Raw genomic sequence first — 15,265 nt, forward strand, 5'->3', positions numbered from 1 at the left:
AATCAAAAATTCCACAATATAATCTTATAGATGTATAAAAGATGATGAGGAAAAAATATTATCTAAAGAGGAGTGCAAATACCCCAATACCAACTATATTAGCTGTTTCACTGTTAACAAAAACAAGACAACGGTCAGAGAGCAGATCTGGTGCAGTGGAAGTTCAAGAGCATATATGAGGGCACGATGGAGTTCAATGAGCAAATCTGAGGCACCATCTTCAGAGAGATAGCGACGGTCGAAGTGAAAGAGAAGAGGAAGAGATATAACAGAGATGGATGGCGCCGAAGTCTTTATGAGATGATCACTGTTCAAAGGAACTTTGAGCAGAGAAATCCAAGTTGGGAAATTTTGAGAGATCGCGAGACACGGTGGAACGGAGAGAGATTGTGAGACTGAGAAGGCTGCACCTGCTACTGTGGTATTGAGAATGAGAAAGGGAGAGAAAGAGGCAAAGGCAATAATAAGGAAAAATAACAATTAAAGATTCTCTAAGAGCATTGATCCTAATTAAGAATCATAATATTTTGAAATCTTAGTTAAGGACCATCCCATAACATTTTGAAATCTCACTTAAAGACTATGGTCCTTAATTGAAATAAAAAAATATAGTTTGTAAGGTGGAATTCATTAATACCCTTTGGGAATTCACTAATCTAACTTAAGAAAATTACTACCATATATTTTAAAAACATAAAATTCCATTTGAGAATCGATTATTCAACAAAAAATGCCATTTGAGAATTCATTAACTCGACTTGAAAAAATTTCTAATATATATTGTGAAAACATATAACTCTACTTGAGAATTGATTATTTAACAAAAAACCCTAATTTGGACAAATTTAAATTGGATTTAAATATTTTGGTGCACCTAAATCTTTGAAAATATGACTTTTTACATCTAGATGTTCAAATTTAGATTGGACCTTTGGATCATGTTCATACTTATCTTGTTAGTTAGTTTATGAAATAAGCTTCTTTTGGGCATTTGAATCACTCTGATCGAAAGTCGTATGTGAAAATGGCACATGTTGAAAGTTTGCCTTTGTGAATTGTCATATGACAGTAGAAATTTCTATCATGTATATCGCGACGCATTGCGTGTCATGCCATAGCAAATGGCACAATGAAAGAGAGCCCGTAACTCTGTATCACATGTCGTGGCGCATGTGTTGTGCATCGCAAAGCATGGCCCAATTTTTGGCCTTATTTTCTAAGTTTCAAACTGTGATTTAGAAGTGATGAATGCATGCGATTATTTTTCTGCTGTTTCTCACTTTGATAAGTGAAGAATCTTAATGATTCTATCAAACAAAGTTTTGAACCCAAGTTTTTCAAAATTAATCCTTCCTTGAGTATTTATAATTGTATCGATATGGTGATTTAATTAATCCCTCTTAATATGAGGTGGATATTAGGAGAGGTTACCCTCCCTCCGTCCCTCCGTCTCTGCATTTTTCTTCCTTCTTCTCTTTGCACTTTGACCATATGCCTAAAAGTGGACTATTTCTTTTATTCTCCCCTGTGTTTGTAGGACACTATCATTCATATGAGTTTATCTCGCTCTTACAAGTTTATTTGAAAGTGTAAAATAATGAGTTGAACATATAGTACAATCTTGTTCGACTATCCTCCCTGGCTGTGCACACCACGCAGACTGCCTCCATCTTGTCAATCTCACCGGCTTGGCAGCATCGCTAGCCCCAAACCTCTCTCCGCCTCTTGTCACCTTCTCGGCTTCTTCCTCTCTCAATCTCGCTTTTGCTCTTTGTCTTCTAGATCTGATGATCTCACCGCCATCATGAAACTCTATTCTTGAATGCCAGTTCATTGACTTAGTTTTCCTTCCCCATTTAGCGCTCTTAGTAGTCAATAATCAATCTTTCACCATTGTCGTGTTGGTTACCACTGTCCATCATTCTTTCTCATTGTTTAGATGTTACATTGTAATTTAATGAAAGGTAGGGAGTAAGAAATATGAACTTCCAAATCATACTAATATATTTTCATCTATGCTGCCAAAAGGATGAATAATACTTTATCTAGTATTTTAGTCTTTTAAAAAAAATGTGGAGGGCAATCTAGACTATTAATAAATTCACTCCTGTTTCGCTCATACTGGTGGCTTGAAATTCCATGAAGAGACGGTGTTTGCCTCAGTGCTATTTGATCATGAGATTATCTAGGAATGATAATAATGTCCCATTATTCTTCATAGCCAATTCAACTAATAAAAAATCATTTAAGTTTAATTTAAACACACCTAGGAGCTACGAACCTTATTGGATTTTCTCTTCTTAAAGTTATGTTTCGTGCATACGAAAAACAGAGTCTTTGCCTTTGGGTTCTTTAATTGCTACCATGAAAGTCGTTGAAATCGTAGAACTCGGTTCAAATGAACTAAGGAGGAGGTTAATGGTGGCGGAAACAGAAGACGGTGAGCGGTGGAGCATGGGAGGGAACGCATTGGAGCAAAGGAGTAGATGGAGAGAGAGTCAGATGCGCAGAGAGAGAGAGAGAGAGAGAGAGAGAGAGAGGGAAGGGGGGGCAGGGATTGCATGAGCCTTGTGTGGGTCAAAATATTAGATTTAACTGTCCACATTTTGTAAATTTAATAATGGAGTGATATTACATCTTTTTTAAAAATCTATATATATATAATAGAAGAATAACAAGCGTATCTCTATGAATGACAAGTGTCATTTTTTTAAATAGTATAATTTTAGAAAGTCACGTAAGATTTTTATTTATAAAATTATTTTTAATTCATGAATATAATTTATTTTTATTCTTTTATTTCAGTAACTTCTTAACGCATGATCTAATAATTTCCTAATTCCACGATTCCTCTTTTAGATATGGTTAGTTATTCAATATTCTATCATTCAAATAGTAAATTAATATAAATAAACAAATAAAAACTGAATTAAATTCGTATGACTTAATAAAATAATTAAATTAAATTCTTTATACATTATTAATTAATATAATTCTCATTTATAATTTAATTAAATATATATGATTTATGAATTGAGTAATTAATGGATATTAATTTAAATTATAATATTTAAAATAAATATAACAACATAATTTTCTTGATATTTTAATTGTTATCTCGTGCAAACATGTAAACAATAAAATAAAATTCTTATTTATGAAATTCTTAATTTTCTTTATTTTTTTGATTCATGTATATAATTAAATTTAAATATAGATATTTATTTAGATTATTTATTCCGGTAACTTCTTAGCCCGTAATCTAATAATTTTCTAACTCCACGATTCCTCTTTAGATATGGTTAGTTATTCAATATTCTATCATTCAAATAGAAAATTAATATAAATTAACAAAAAAAAACTGAATTAAATTCGTATGACTTAATAAAATAATTACATTAAATTCTTTATACATTATTAATTAATATAATTCTCATTTATAATTTAATTAAATATATATGATTTATGAATTGAGTAATTAATGGATATTAAGTTAAATTATAATATTTAAAATAAATATAACAACATAATTTTCTTGATATAGATATTTATTTAGATTATTTATTCCGGTAACTTCTTAGCCCGTAATCTAATAATTTTCTAACTCCACGATTCCTCTTTAGATATGGTTAGTTATTCAATATTCTATCATTCAAATAGAAAATTAATATAAATTAACAAAAAAAAAACTGAATTAAATTCGTATGACTTAATAAAATAATTACATTAAATTCTTTATACATTATTAATTAATATAATTCTCATTTATAATTTAATTAAATATATATGATTTATGAATTGAGTAATTAATGGATATTAAGTTAAATTATAATATTTAAAATAAATATAACAACATAATTTTCTTGATATTTTAATTGTCATCTCGTGCAAACATGTAAACAATAAAATGAAGTTCTTATTTATGAAATTCTTAATTTTCTTTATTTTTTTGATTCATGTATATAATTAAATTTAAATATGGATAGTTATTTTGATTATTTATTCCGGTAACTTCTTAGCCTGTAATCTAATAATTTTCTAACTCCACGATTCCTCTTTTAGATATGATTAGTTATTCAATATTCTATCATTCAAATAGCAAATTAATATAATTAAACAAATAAAAACTGAATTATAAACATATGACTTAATAAAATAATTACATTAAATTCTTTATATGTTATTAATTAATATAATTCTCATTTATAATTTAATTAAATATATATGATTTATGGATTGAGTAATTAATGGATATTAAGTTAAATTATAATATTTAAAATAAATATAACAACATATTTTTTTTTGATATTTTAATTGTCATCTCGTGCAAACATGTAAACAATAAAATGAAATTCTTATTTATTAAATTCTTAATTTTCTTTTTTTATTCATGCATATAATTAAATTTAAATATAGATAGTTATTTAGATTATTTATTTTGGTAACTTCTTAGCCCGTAATCTAATAATTTCCTAACTCCACGATTCCTTTTTAGATATGGTTAGTTATTCAATATTCTATCATTTAAATAGAAAATTAATATAAATAAACAAATAAAAATTGAATTAAATTCGTTTAACTTAATAAAGGAAGACAACAAATTAGGAAAACATTTTAAGAGCGTAAAAACTGAAATATCGTCTGAGGTTTTTCTTATAACTATCCCACCCCATATCTCCACCCCACTTTTCCCACTTCTCCATGCCTTTTCTTGCTAAACGTGTAGTCTTGCTTTGAGATCATGGGGTTGTCCTTTCCTTCACACGTTCTTAACTTGCATGGCATGCGAACTAAGAGAGTCATATATAAAAATGGCATCCCCACACAGTGTGAGGCAAACTCAATCATTTGTAAAATTTCTAACAGTGATATTGTTCTTTCAAATGGCTGCAACATTTGATTGCATTCATTCCATTAATCAATCTCGTGAGGATTGGAAGATCAAAGTACGCATTGTTCGATTGTGGTCCATTGCTCCTCATGCTGTTTCAAACGAGCCTACATCACTTGAGATGGTTTTGCAGGATGAAGCTGTGTGTTGCATTCTAATGTTTTGAATATTCTATGATTCATTTAATAGACTGATTGATTCCTTATAAAACCATATTTTTATATTTTCAACTTGATTTTTTTTCAGGGTGATCGAATTGGAGCTTTTGTTAGGAAAGGAGTTGCTCGTCACCATTCTCGATTTCTTCGTGAAGGTCGTGCCTTTATTCTCACGCAATTTGGTGTTGTTGAGAATTCTGGATCATACAGGACCACACACCACGCTTTTAAAGTGATGTTTCAATATTCGACTACTGTGCGACCTGTGGTGGATAACAATAAGATCCATTCTCATGGCTTCTGCTTTACCCCATTTAGTGATATCATATGCGGTGATTCAAGGGAGGAATATTTAGTTGGTAGGTCATTCTTCTATAACGTATTAATATACGTTTTTCTTTGTTTCCAATTTCATACCATAAAGTTTGTTGTTTTTGAATGTAGATATCATAGGGAGACTTGCTGCAGTTGGGGAGATTCAAAAAGTTGTTGTTAATGGACGACAGGAGCAAAGGCTTGATATATTATTGGATGATGATAAGTATAAAGATATGCTTACCTTTATGTGTTTTTAGTGTTTGCAATGATTTTAGAGATTAAATTTGATTATTTAATGGTTTTTGAGCAATGATTTTAGAGATTAAATTTGATTATTTAATGGTTTTTGTGCGAGAATAAATAGGAGAAATTACCTTGAAGTTACTTTATGGGGTGCCCTTGCCAATGATGTTCTTCGTTATATGAAAGGCCCCACACGTTGTCCCATCATTGTGATTGTCCAGTGGTGCAAGATACGAGTTTTCAAGGGTATGTTACCACAACTATCTGTTCAACTAATATTTTCATGAATATTCATTATGGTGGTGGTTTTTTTTTAGGGATTAAGAAAGTTTCCAACTCTCTTTTCGCTTCCCGTTTGTTCATCCATCCTACCATGGATGAAGTCAGCACCTTTGTTGAAAGGTGAATTTTACACATTTTAGTGTTTCAAGTGGAATATCTTATATTGTAATTATTTACTGTCTATTTCAATTTATTCACTACTTCTCTGAGTTTAGCCTTAAAGCTGCTGGTGTCGAAATTGAGAAGAGGCCAATTCACCTTCCTAATCAACCTACCTTAAGTGTCGAGGATGAGATCTTGCACTGCCCGAATCGTAAATATATATGCCAGCTTCGTGGAGGGCCACTTGTAATTTTTTTATATATCTTTTGTGTTGTATACAACTTCAGTTTAGGGTCATCAACTAATAATCTTAATTTTCGATGAATAATAGGATGCTGATTGCGTTATCTATGCTGAGGTTGTTAGTGTTGACACCGAGCGGGGATGGTATTATATCGGCTGCCAAAAGTGTGCAAAAAAGGTTCTTCCTGATGGTGATGGTTTTTACTGTGACAAGTGCAATGAGTTCGTCAAGTCTGTGTCTCCAAGGTATAAAGCTTATGTTGCTTTCTATTTGTTTTATTACAGCAAGTGTTTTTGGTGGTTGATGTGTTTAGTGGTTGTTTCTATGTTACATTTAGGTTTCGTGTGTGGTGTCGTGTTTATGATGCATCTAGCTCAACTGATGTTCTTATCTTCGACAAGGAATTTGCTACCTTCATGAAATGCTCTGCTGCTGAACTAAAAGAAAGTATAGGAAGGGTGAGTAATCAAACTACAATAGTCATGATTTTTTGGTTTCTTATTCTTATATATATATATATATATATTTATTTAGTTATATTACACATTACATTTTATATGGTTGTGCATTGTAGATGGATGTAACTGGTGTATGTGAAGGTAATGGCTTTGATAAGATAATAGGGAAAAAGTTCCTTTTCCGTGTTAGAATTTCAGAGGATTATGCTAAGGGCCTCCCTTGTGGCATTATAGTAAATGGAATGACTGATGATGAAAACACTGTGAAGAGTTTTCTGGATAAATGGGATCAACAAGTGCCTTCACCTAAATGTGTATCACAAACACCCTCAATTGAGGAAACTGTATGTTCTCTTTCTACCTTAAATAGATACTACGTGAATTCCTTTTTTTTTTTTTTTGGTTTCTGATATATCATATCCATGCTATTTTTATTGAAGGAATCTACTGAAGATAGTTCCTCAACCATTACTCCATCAGAAGTTATTGAAGTTGGATTTGCCAATGGTGGTGAGCATGTTGAAAAGTCTCATATTGCGTACAACTTGCGCAAGGGAAAGAAGATTAAGTTGGAAGCAGATGAGGAGTGATAGAAGATTGCTAATTTTGCTAGACTTTAGTTAAATTTCTCTCAGTCTTGCTTTCCTCTGAACAAGCAGCATATTATTATTTTATTTTACGTTGCTGAACTTAGTTTTTTTCGCATTCATTGTTTGTTTGTGATTTATACCTTATTTTACTCTAATGTAGTTTGGTCATCATTTGTTATGGTATTGGTCGAATTAATTTATTTTGCTGAAAATCATGTGGCCTTTGTTCAATTTTCTTTTACCTCATCCCTTAATTCATTTATTATTGCCAGTTGTGTGAGGCTATTATATTATAATTTATCTTAAATATTAAACTTTGCACATTTTCCTTTTGTGCAATAATTTGAAATTTATTTTAAAATAAATTACTTTCACATAATAAATTTAGGAATTCGGATAGTGAAAATATATTTAAGAAAATTGGGATGTACTGGATTATAATATTTTAAAATATAATTTTTTGATACAATTTTCTTTAATTAATATTAAATAAAATTTTAATAACTTAGGGTTTTATTTTCGTGAAGAATAGTATGTGATGAATATATATTTTATAAATTTTTATTATTCAAATATTAAAAGTCTTTTGGATATTGTATAACATAATTTGAATTTTATTTTATTAAAAAATTTTAAGTATATATTTGAAATAATTTATCTCCTTTTGTTAATATATATTAGAGAAAATAACAGTAAAAAATGCGAGCTCTTATTATAATTTAGCTCTTTTATTAATTTATACTAGACTCATTAACTGTTAAAAAAAAATTTCCAATTCTTTTGTGGTGCGAAAATAATCATGTTTACAAGATTTCTGTCATTAATATCTTCTTTGTTTAATATTAGTAGTGAATAAAATGTTGTCTACAATTACATTAGAATTATAACTTCCTCTACTTGATTTACTATGATGTTTGATTTTTTGACCATGATGTTTAATTTTTCCATTTGCATAATATTGTCTATTACATCAGTCTCCTAATTACTCCCTACTCACGAATTTTAGACTTATATAATTTTGATTTAAATTATATTTGCATTTCAAAAGTTTAATAAATTAATCACACTTTAAAGTTCCATTGCCCTAATTTTTCTTGCATTTCAAACAGTAACTTCCTAACTCTCATACCTGACACATATCTATGTTTTTAGGAAGAACAACAAGCATTTTTCTGTGAAAAAATACTGCCCAATTTAGTAATATTTCAAATACCATGATTCTATAAAGCCACGTAGGATTCTGCTTCCAAAATTAATTTTAATCTGTGAATATAATTTTATTCCATTAATCCTTCATTCCAACAATATCTTACTCTGATGGTTATTTAAACTTTGGTTGGTAATATTCTAATCAATTCCTAACTCCACAATTCCTGTAGGATTTGGTTTAGTTTAATTTTTAATTCTTATTTCATATATATGACTACATCTTATAATTTAATATAAAATTATATTTTAATTAATTCAAATTAACTTGAATTGATTCTATACTTTAGATAAGATTTAAATGTTAGTTGGAAATATCCCAATAAATTCGTTACTCCACAATTCAAGTTAGATTTTTTTTAATTTTTAAATTTTCATATATAAGTGGATTTTATAATCAACTAATGTCGGGATCATGGTGTTAAATTTTTTTATTAAATTAAATTAAAACAAATCACTTTGAGTTATTGATTCTAAATTTTAAATTTTGAATCATATGTGACTGGTTGGATTCCAATAACTTCCTAGACTCCACGATTGATGTTTGATTGAATTTGGGAGTTTTTCAAATTCAAGCATATTATTGCTATTTATAAAAAAATTATTAATGTAATTTTATCTATAAAATTATCAATTTGGGAGCCAACTATAATAGATTAAATGAATATATTTTATTAAAAATAATATAATACCATGATCCCCATGTTACTTGATTTAATATATATCATACCCTAATAATAATAGTGATCCCTACATTTTTGGAATTTAATTTAAGAAAGAATTTCCTAATATAAATTCCTTCTAACGACTAAGATTTGGTGTGTATTTAAATTTTAAAAAAGTTTTATAAAAAATTATACCCATGTCATTTTAATATTTATTAGAGATAATGCAATTATTATATCAACTTTAATTTATATAATTAATTAATTAACTGTTAATAAATGCTTTTTTCTATACATGTATTTACATTTCACAAGAATTGGGTAGTTACATATTTATTTGACTATATAAATTTTAAAATTTTTTCATTTTTGAGTCAGTTATATATTTATTAAATGTGGTGCCTAATAATGATTAATCTTATTAAATATGGTTTTATATACTTCATTTATTTCTGATTGCATAATTTCTTTAACAAATATTTTTGACTATATAATGATATTATTTCTTGTCATCAATAAGTTATACATTTAAATAAAGTGGATTCCTTATGTTCCATTATCTCCCCTCTCTCATATAGTTGTAAACGTGGGTGCTTATGTGATCGTGTGGGTTGTTGGAGATAAGGATAGCAAGTCTCATATATAAAAACTGAGTGAGTACACTAATGATTGCAAGAACTTATTATTCTTCAATCCTCACCATGAATCCATCATTTTCTGACACTGATGAGTTATTCAAGAAAGCTGCCTTGCTTGCCATTGAATACTCCAAAGCAAGTCCTATATGGTGGTGTCCTCCCCCAGAATCTGTCGGCACTACCACTGTGAAGAGGTGCTTGAACCAGAGTCAAAGACAGTTTGAAAGCTCATCTCTTATAACATTTGATAGAGTGAAGAGTGAGGTAGTAGAAGCAAATGATGAACTTGACAATATTGGTGGTCTTATAGCATCTGATGGAGTGAAGAGTGAGGTGGTAGAAGCAAATGATGAACTTGACAATATTACTGGTCTTGTAGCATCTGATGGAATCAAGAGCGAGGTGGTAGAAGCAAGTGATGAATCTGCTGATGGTGGTAGTCCTACAACATGTGTTCCATTTAGGCGCTCTAAGAGAACCAAGAGTATGCCATTTTGGATGATTGACTATTATGTATATATGTGATGTATGTTTAAAATTTAATTTTAATTATGTTTTATTTGCAAATTATGTTTAGTAGGCTATCGAACATCTTGTAAGCGAACTCTTTGTGTGTGTAGGTTATATATTTCAATCTATTAATTTGGTTGATTTTGCTAGGTGTGTGAATGTCTATGCTAATATGCACTACAAATATATAATTTATGAGATATTTATTCCGTGAAATTAAAGCTTTTATTTTGTGCGTGCACATTATCATGATGGTTAATGGAGACATTGAGGGGATATGGGTCACACATTGAGACTTCATGGGTTAAGGAAGTTAACCTGACGTGGCACTTAAAAGCAGAAAAAAAGTTCAAGTTATGACGTAAATGTGCATTGAAAAATAAAAATCATGGAGAATATGGTTATATAAATATAAAAAATATATGTGTAAATAAAATAAAGAGATATATAATAACAGATATATTCATCTCAACAAACCATGAAATTTAATTAAAAAACATATTTTTTGTTGGCAAAATTTAAACAAAATATATTTATTATAAATTAGTAATTTTAAATTTTAATCAAATTAACTGCCACGTTTTTTGATATTTTGCATTATTTTTAAAAATTTTATTAAATCATCATGGGCATCTTAGTAACCACCTTCGGAGATAATATGGCCATGTTGTGAGTTGGCTATTAGCCACACAAGCGCTTCTTCCTTTGTCTTCTTCTCCTTCTCTGGTATGTGTTCATTATAACCTTTTAACTACCATTTTGCCTTCCTTTATTCATTACTGTAGCATTAAGTTTGTATTTTCAACATGAATAAATGTGTGTTGGTAAAAAAAAAAACATGAATAAATGTGAAATTTAAACTTTATGTACCAACACTTTTTTTTTTGAAAAAAAAAATCATTTGGCTGGTTTTGATAATCATTTTCATCATTGTGTTGTTGCTACGTGTGAAGTAGAATTCTAAATGTTCAATGAATCCAAAAATTGCCTATAGTAACAAGCATCTAAGCTATTATATTAGATAATTGGAGGTATTCATCATTTAGCTTCTTTTATTTTGTATAATACTTTCTATGAATAACCTCTTCAATCCTATTAAATTGTAGCTTATGGAATTTTTTCTTGATAAAGATTATTATGCTATGTGTGTTATCACAGTTAAAATGGGTAAAAGGAAACAGATGAATGCATCTCTTGATTCTGCCTGCAACAAAGGTTAGTTTTCTATTTTAACCTTTTTCATAGATGGACATATATAAATATAATTTATGAATTAATTGAGAAATTATATTTTAAATTTTGAGATCATAGGAGAGAAGTTATATTTTCAAATTACCATCTTATTAATTGAGAAAAAAATAAATTGATTCACAAAATTGTGTTCTATTAATTCACACAATTATAATAACATCAGTATAAAAAATAACTAATAATTTAATTCAATTTTAATTTGACTATTGATATGATATAATTTTCAAGAAAATCATCTAAATTACTATTCACAAAATTATTATATAAATTCAAAATTATTCACGAAACGACAATATTCAGAAAGTTATATTTGAGATCAATATCGAGGATAAAGAAGGAAAGTGGTTTTTGGTAATTTTTAAAATAATAATTTTATATAGGAATAGGTATTATTTATATAGATATATTTAATATTTTTAAAATTAAAATTTTAAATTTTTCATTAATTGAGAATTATATTTGAGATTTTGAGATCATGAGAGAGAAGTTATAGTTTCAAATTACAATCTTTTAAATTAAAAAAAATTATTTATTGGCATTCACTTGTCTTTTCCACACTTTTTTTTTTGGGGAAGTAAATAATTCTAAAGATAATGAAGATGTAATTAAAATATTACCTAAAATTAAATTGTAAAATGCTTTTTAATTTGCCAGATATTCTCTTCAGTCTAATGTCATATAAACGTGTCACACTTCACTATTGTTTTCTTTCTTTCTATGTTCAAGAATATCACGTATTTTATATCCCAACACTGCAAGCCATTACTTTTTTATCTTTTACAAATAAAGTATCTTTTCATAAATTTTAAATTGATACTGTCATATATGTTTTTGAACAATCCTGCCTTTTTTAGGCAATGCTCCTTTTAGAATTTTGATTTTTGTGACAAATTTCACCTTAATTTTTCAATTAGATCATTGAATATTCACTCGACAATTTTATCTTTAAATACTGAAAAAAGAAAAACATTGAGACTAAAATATTAATTTATCATTTGTTTTAATTTTAATGTTTGAATTTTTGAATTTAATTGCTGGGTATGACTAACTTTTCCATTTTAATCTTTCTTCACCTCAGAAAATATCACATCATCTAAAATTGCGAGACAACAACGGGTTTCTATCTTGAGAGAAAAAAGAAAGCAAACAACAAGGACATTTATTGCTAGGAATGGCATAACAAGTGAGGCCTTTGGCTTAAAACTTCCTTTCAAATCCTTTTGTATTATATCCTTCCTCCATCATATGCGTTCAACTAATTTATTTGAAATGTGAATATCTTGCACATTTGTATTTATACTTCTTCCTCTTCATCTTCTTTGATGTAAGATTCAGTGCAACCAATCAACAAGGGAAAACCTCCGACGAGCGTTTATAGCCACTCCCATAAAGTTCCCTTATACGATATCACTAATGGTAGGTTTCTTATAACAAGTTGGTATTTATAATTAACCTCGAAACTATAGAAAATTCACATTGCATAACATTTCATGCTCCAATAATGTGAAAATTTGTAAAGAATTAAAATATGCATTGTACTTTATTTGACTTTTGATGGTTCAACAATTGGGTTACATTACCTTAGTTAAATATGATTGAGATGTTTATTTTGAATGAAATTTTAATGTTATATATCTATTCATCCCTACTAATGTATCTGGATGAATTACAGTGCTTCAACATACATGCTCTACATCCAACACCCACAGACAATTTGGAGTTGAACCCCCTGTTAGTTGTAAGTGTTTGAGTACAAGCTTTAATAGTTGGTATTTGGTACGCATCAATTTTGTTAAATGTTTTCAATAATATACTATATATTCTGGAGGTTCATTCATGAGATGGGATTCTCATCAAGTTAATTTTTATGCAATGAGCTAATATTAATAGATCATTGAGTACACAAACTTTGCAATTAAATTTTCTTTCATGGACAATGGAAGTTAGTTGATTATTACGTGACAAATAATGTTAGAGCATGTTAATTGTCTAATTTTTTTTGACAGACAATCTATAAACATTTGATAATGTCCATAAAATCAAAGTTTAATATAGACATAATTTATTTTATTACTTTAATTTTTCAGCTCCTATTGATTTAGGCGACCAAGCATATCCATGTGTTCACTGTGGAGCTATTATGTGGATAAATGAACGACTTGAAAAAAATTGTTCTAACCTTCATCCAAAGTTTGGATTATGTTGTCTTCAAGGGAAGGTTGACTTGCCTAACCCAAAGCATGCTCCTTGGCAACTACAGAGGCTATTTCACTCCATAGATGATGATAGTAAGAATTTTCTTGATAATATTAGAGCATACAACATGATGTTTGCATTCACGTCCATGGGCGGAAAAGTTGATAAAAGAGTAAACAATGGTCGTGGTCCTTATGTGTATTGTATTAATGGCCAAAACATGCATATGATAGGCAGTGTTTTACCTGTTGAAGGAGCACCCCCTAAATTTTCTCAGTTATATATACATGACACTTCCAACGAGACAACAAATAGGATAGCTGCTGTAAGGTACTTTTGTTCTACACTTTTCAGTTTTGATTGCTTTTATAACTATATATAACCAAATTTTGATTCTAATTTTTTTGTCTTTTGTAATATAGTGGCCAAGACACAAAAAATCTTTGCGGCCTTCTATTGTCCAACAATTGCAAAAAATATTGGACAATCACAATGAATTAGTTAAAACTTATAGACTTGCTCGAGATTTTATGGGGAATCATCAAGGTCAGGAAGTTAAGATTCGACTCATTCATAAGGGTGGTAAAAATGCTCATACATATAATTTGCCAACATCACCTAACGAAATAGCAGCCTTGGTTGTGGGAGACATTGGATCAACTGAACTTGGAAGAGATATTATTATTCAATATAGAAGTGGTTTGCTTGAGCGAATTTCTGAGACACACCAATCATATTTGCCAATGCAATACCCTCTATTATTTCCATATGGAGATGGAGGCTATACTGAAGGTATTCCACATAAGAAGACGCAACGAAAGATGAAAGGTGAGAGTGGAACTGTGTCACTTCGGGAATATTTTGCTTACAATATCCAAGATCGAGCATTGGATGGATCACTACTTTTATATGGCCGTAAATTATATCAACAATATTTGGTTGATGCATATACCATGATTGAGTCATATAGATTGAGATATATCAGGATGAACCAAAAAAAACTACGAGCAGAGGTTTATAATGGTTTAGCAGATGCAGTTTTTAGAGGTGATACTCAGGCTTCATTTGTAGGGAAACGAGTAATCCTTCCATCTTCTTTCACTGGTGGTGCCCGTTACACAATGCAAAACTACCAAGATGCAATGGCTATTTGTAGATGGGCTGGGTTTCCAGATTTGTTCATAACTTTTACAGCTAATCCAAAATGGCCTGAAATGACTAGATTTTTGGAAGCTCGTCAACTTCGTATAGAAGATCGTCCTGACATTGTCACACGTATATTTAAAATGAAGCTAGACTTGCTTATCAAAGATATTAGAAAAGAGGAAATTTTTGGAAGTGTCAAAGCAGGTATTACTCAAACTACATTAATAAGCTCCTTTTACTACTCTTATTTAGTTTACATATGCATTTGTAATATGCATGGTTTATTTCTATTTCTTTCTAATATTTGTTTTCATGTTTTTATGTTACAGTTCTATATACAATTGAATTTCAAAAGCGAGGTCTTAAA

General features: G+C 29.4%; 2 protein-coding genes across 2 annotated transcripts in view; both read left to right on the forward strand.

Annotated features, from left to right (window-relative positions):
* Positions 1–4,883: 4,883 nt before the first annotated feature.
* On the forward strand, positions 4,884–7,286 carry LOC129302683 (uncharacterized). Its single transcript, XM_054941586.1, has 10 exons — positions 4,884–5,033; positions 5,138–5,408; positions 5,494–5,590; positions 5,732–5,856; positions 5,928–6,012; positions 6,108–6,240; positions 6,326–6,483; positions 6,576–6,696; positions 6,813–7,040; positions 7,137–7,286. Exons 1-10 carry the CDS (start codon positions 4,884–4,886, stop codon positions 7,284–7,286), a joined length of 1,518 nt encoding a protein of 505 aa, XP_054797561.1.
* A 2,572-nt stretch (positions 7,287–9,858) lies between these two features.
* The window catches only part of LOC129302684 (uncharacterized), a 5,659-nt gene continuing 252 nt past the window's right edge, over positions 9,859–15,265 (forward strand). The window contains exons 1-4 of the mRNA XM_054941587.1: positions 9,859–10,279; positions 11,464–11,520; positions 13,644–14,077; positions 14,175–15,102. Coding sequence (XP_054797562.1) covers positions 9,859–10,279; positions 11,464–11,520; positions 13,644–14,077; positions 14,175–15,102 — 1,840 coding nt within the window. The remainder of the gene's footprint in view (positions 10,280–11,463; positions 11,521–13,643; positions 14,078–14,174; positions 15,103–15,265) is intronic.

Source organism: Prosopis cineraria, unplaced genomic scaffold, assembly GCF_029017545.1.
Source record: "Prosopis cineraria cultivar Desert tree isolate PC_DT_omini unplaced genomic scaffold, ASM2901754v1 PC2, whole genome shotgun sequence".
Lineage (NCBI taxonomy): Eukaryota > Viridiplantae > Streptophyta > Magnoliopsida > Fabales > Fabaceae > Prosopis > Prosopis cineraria.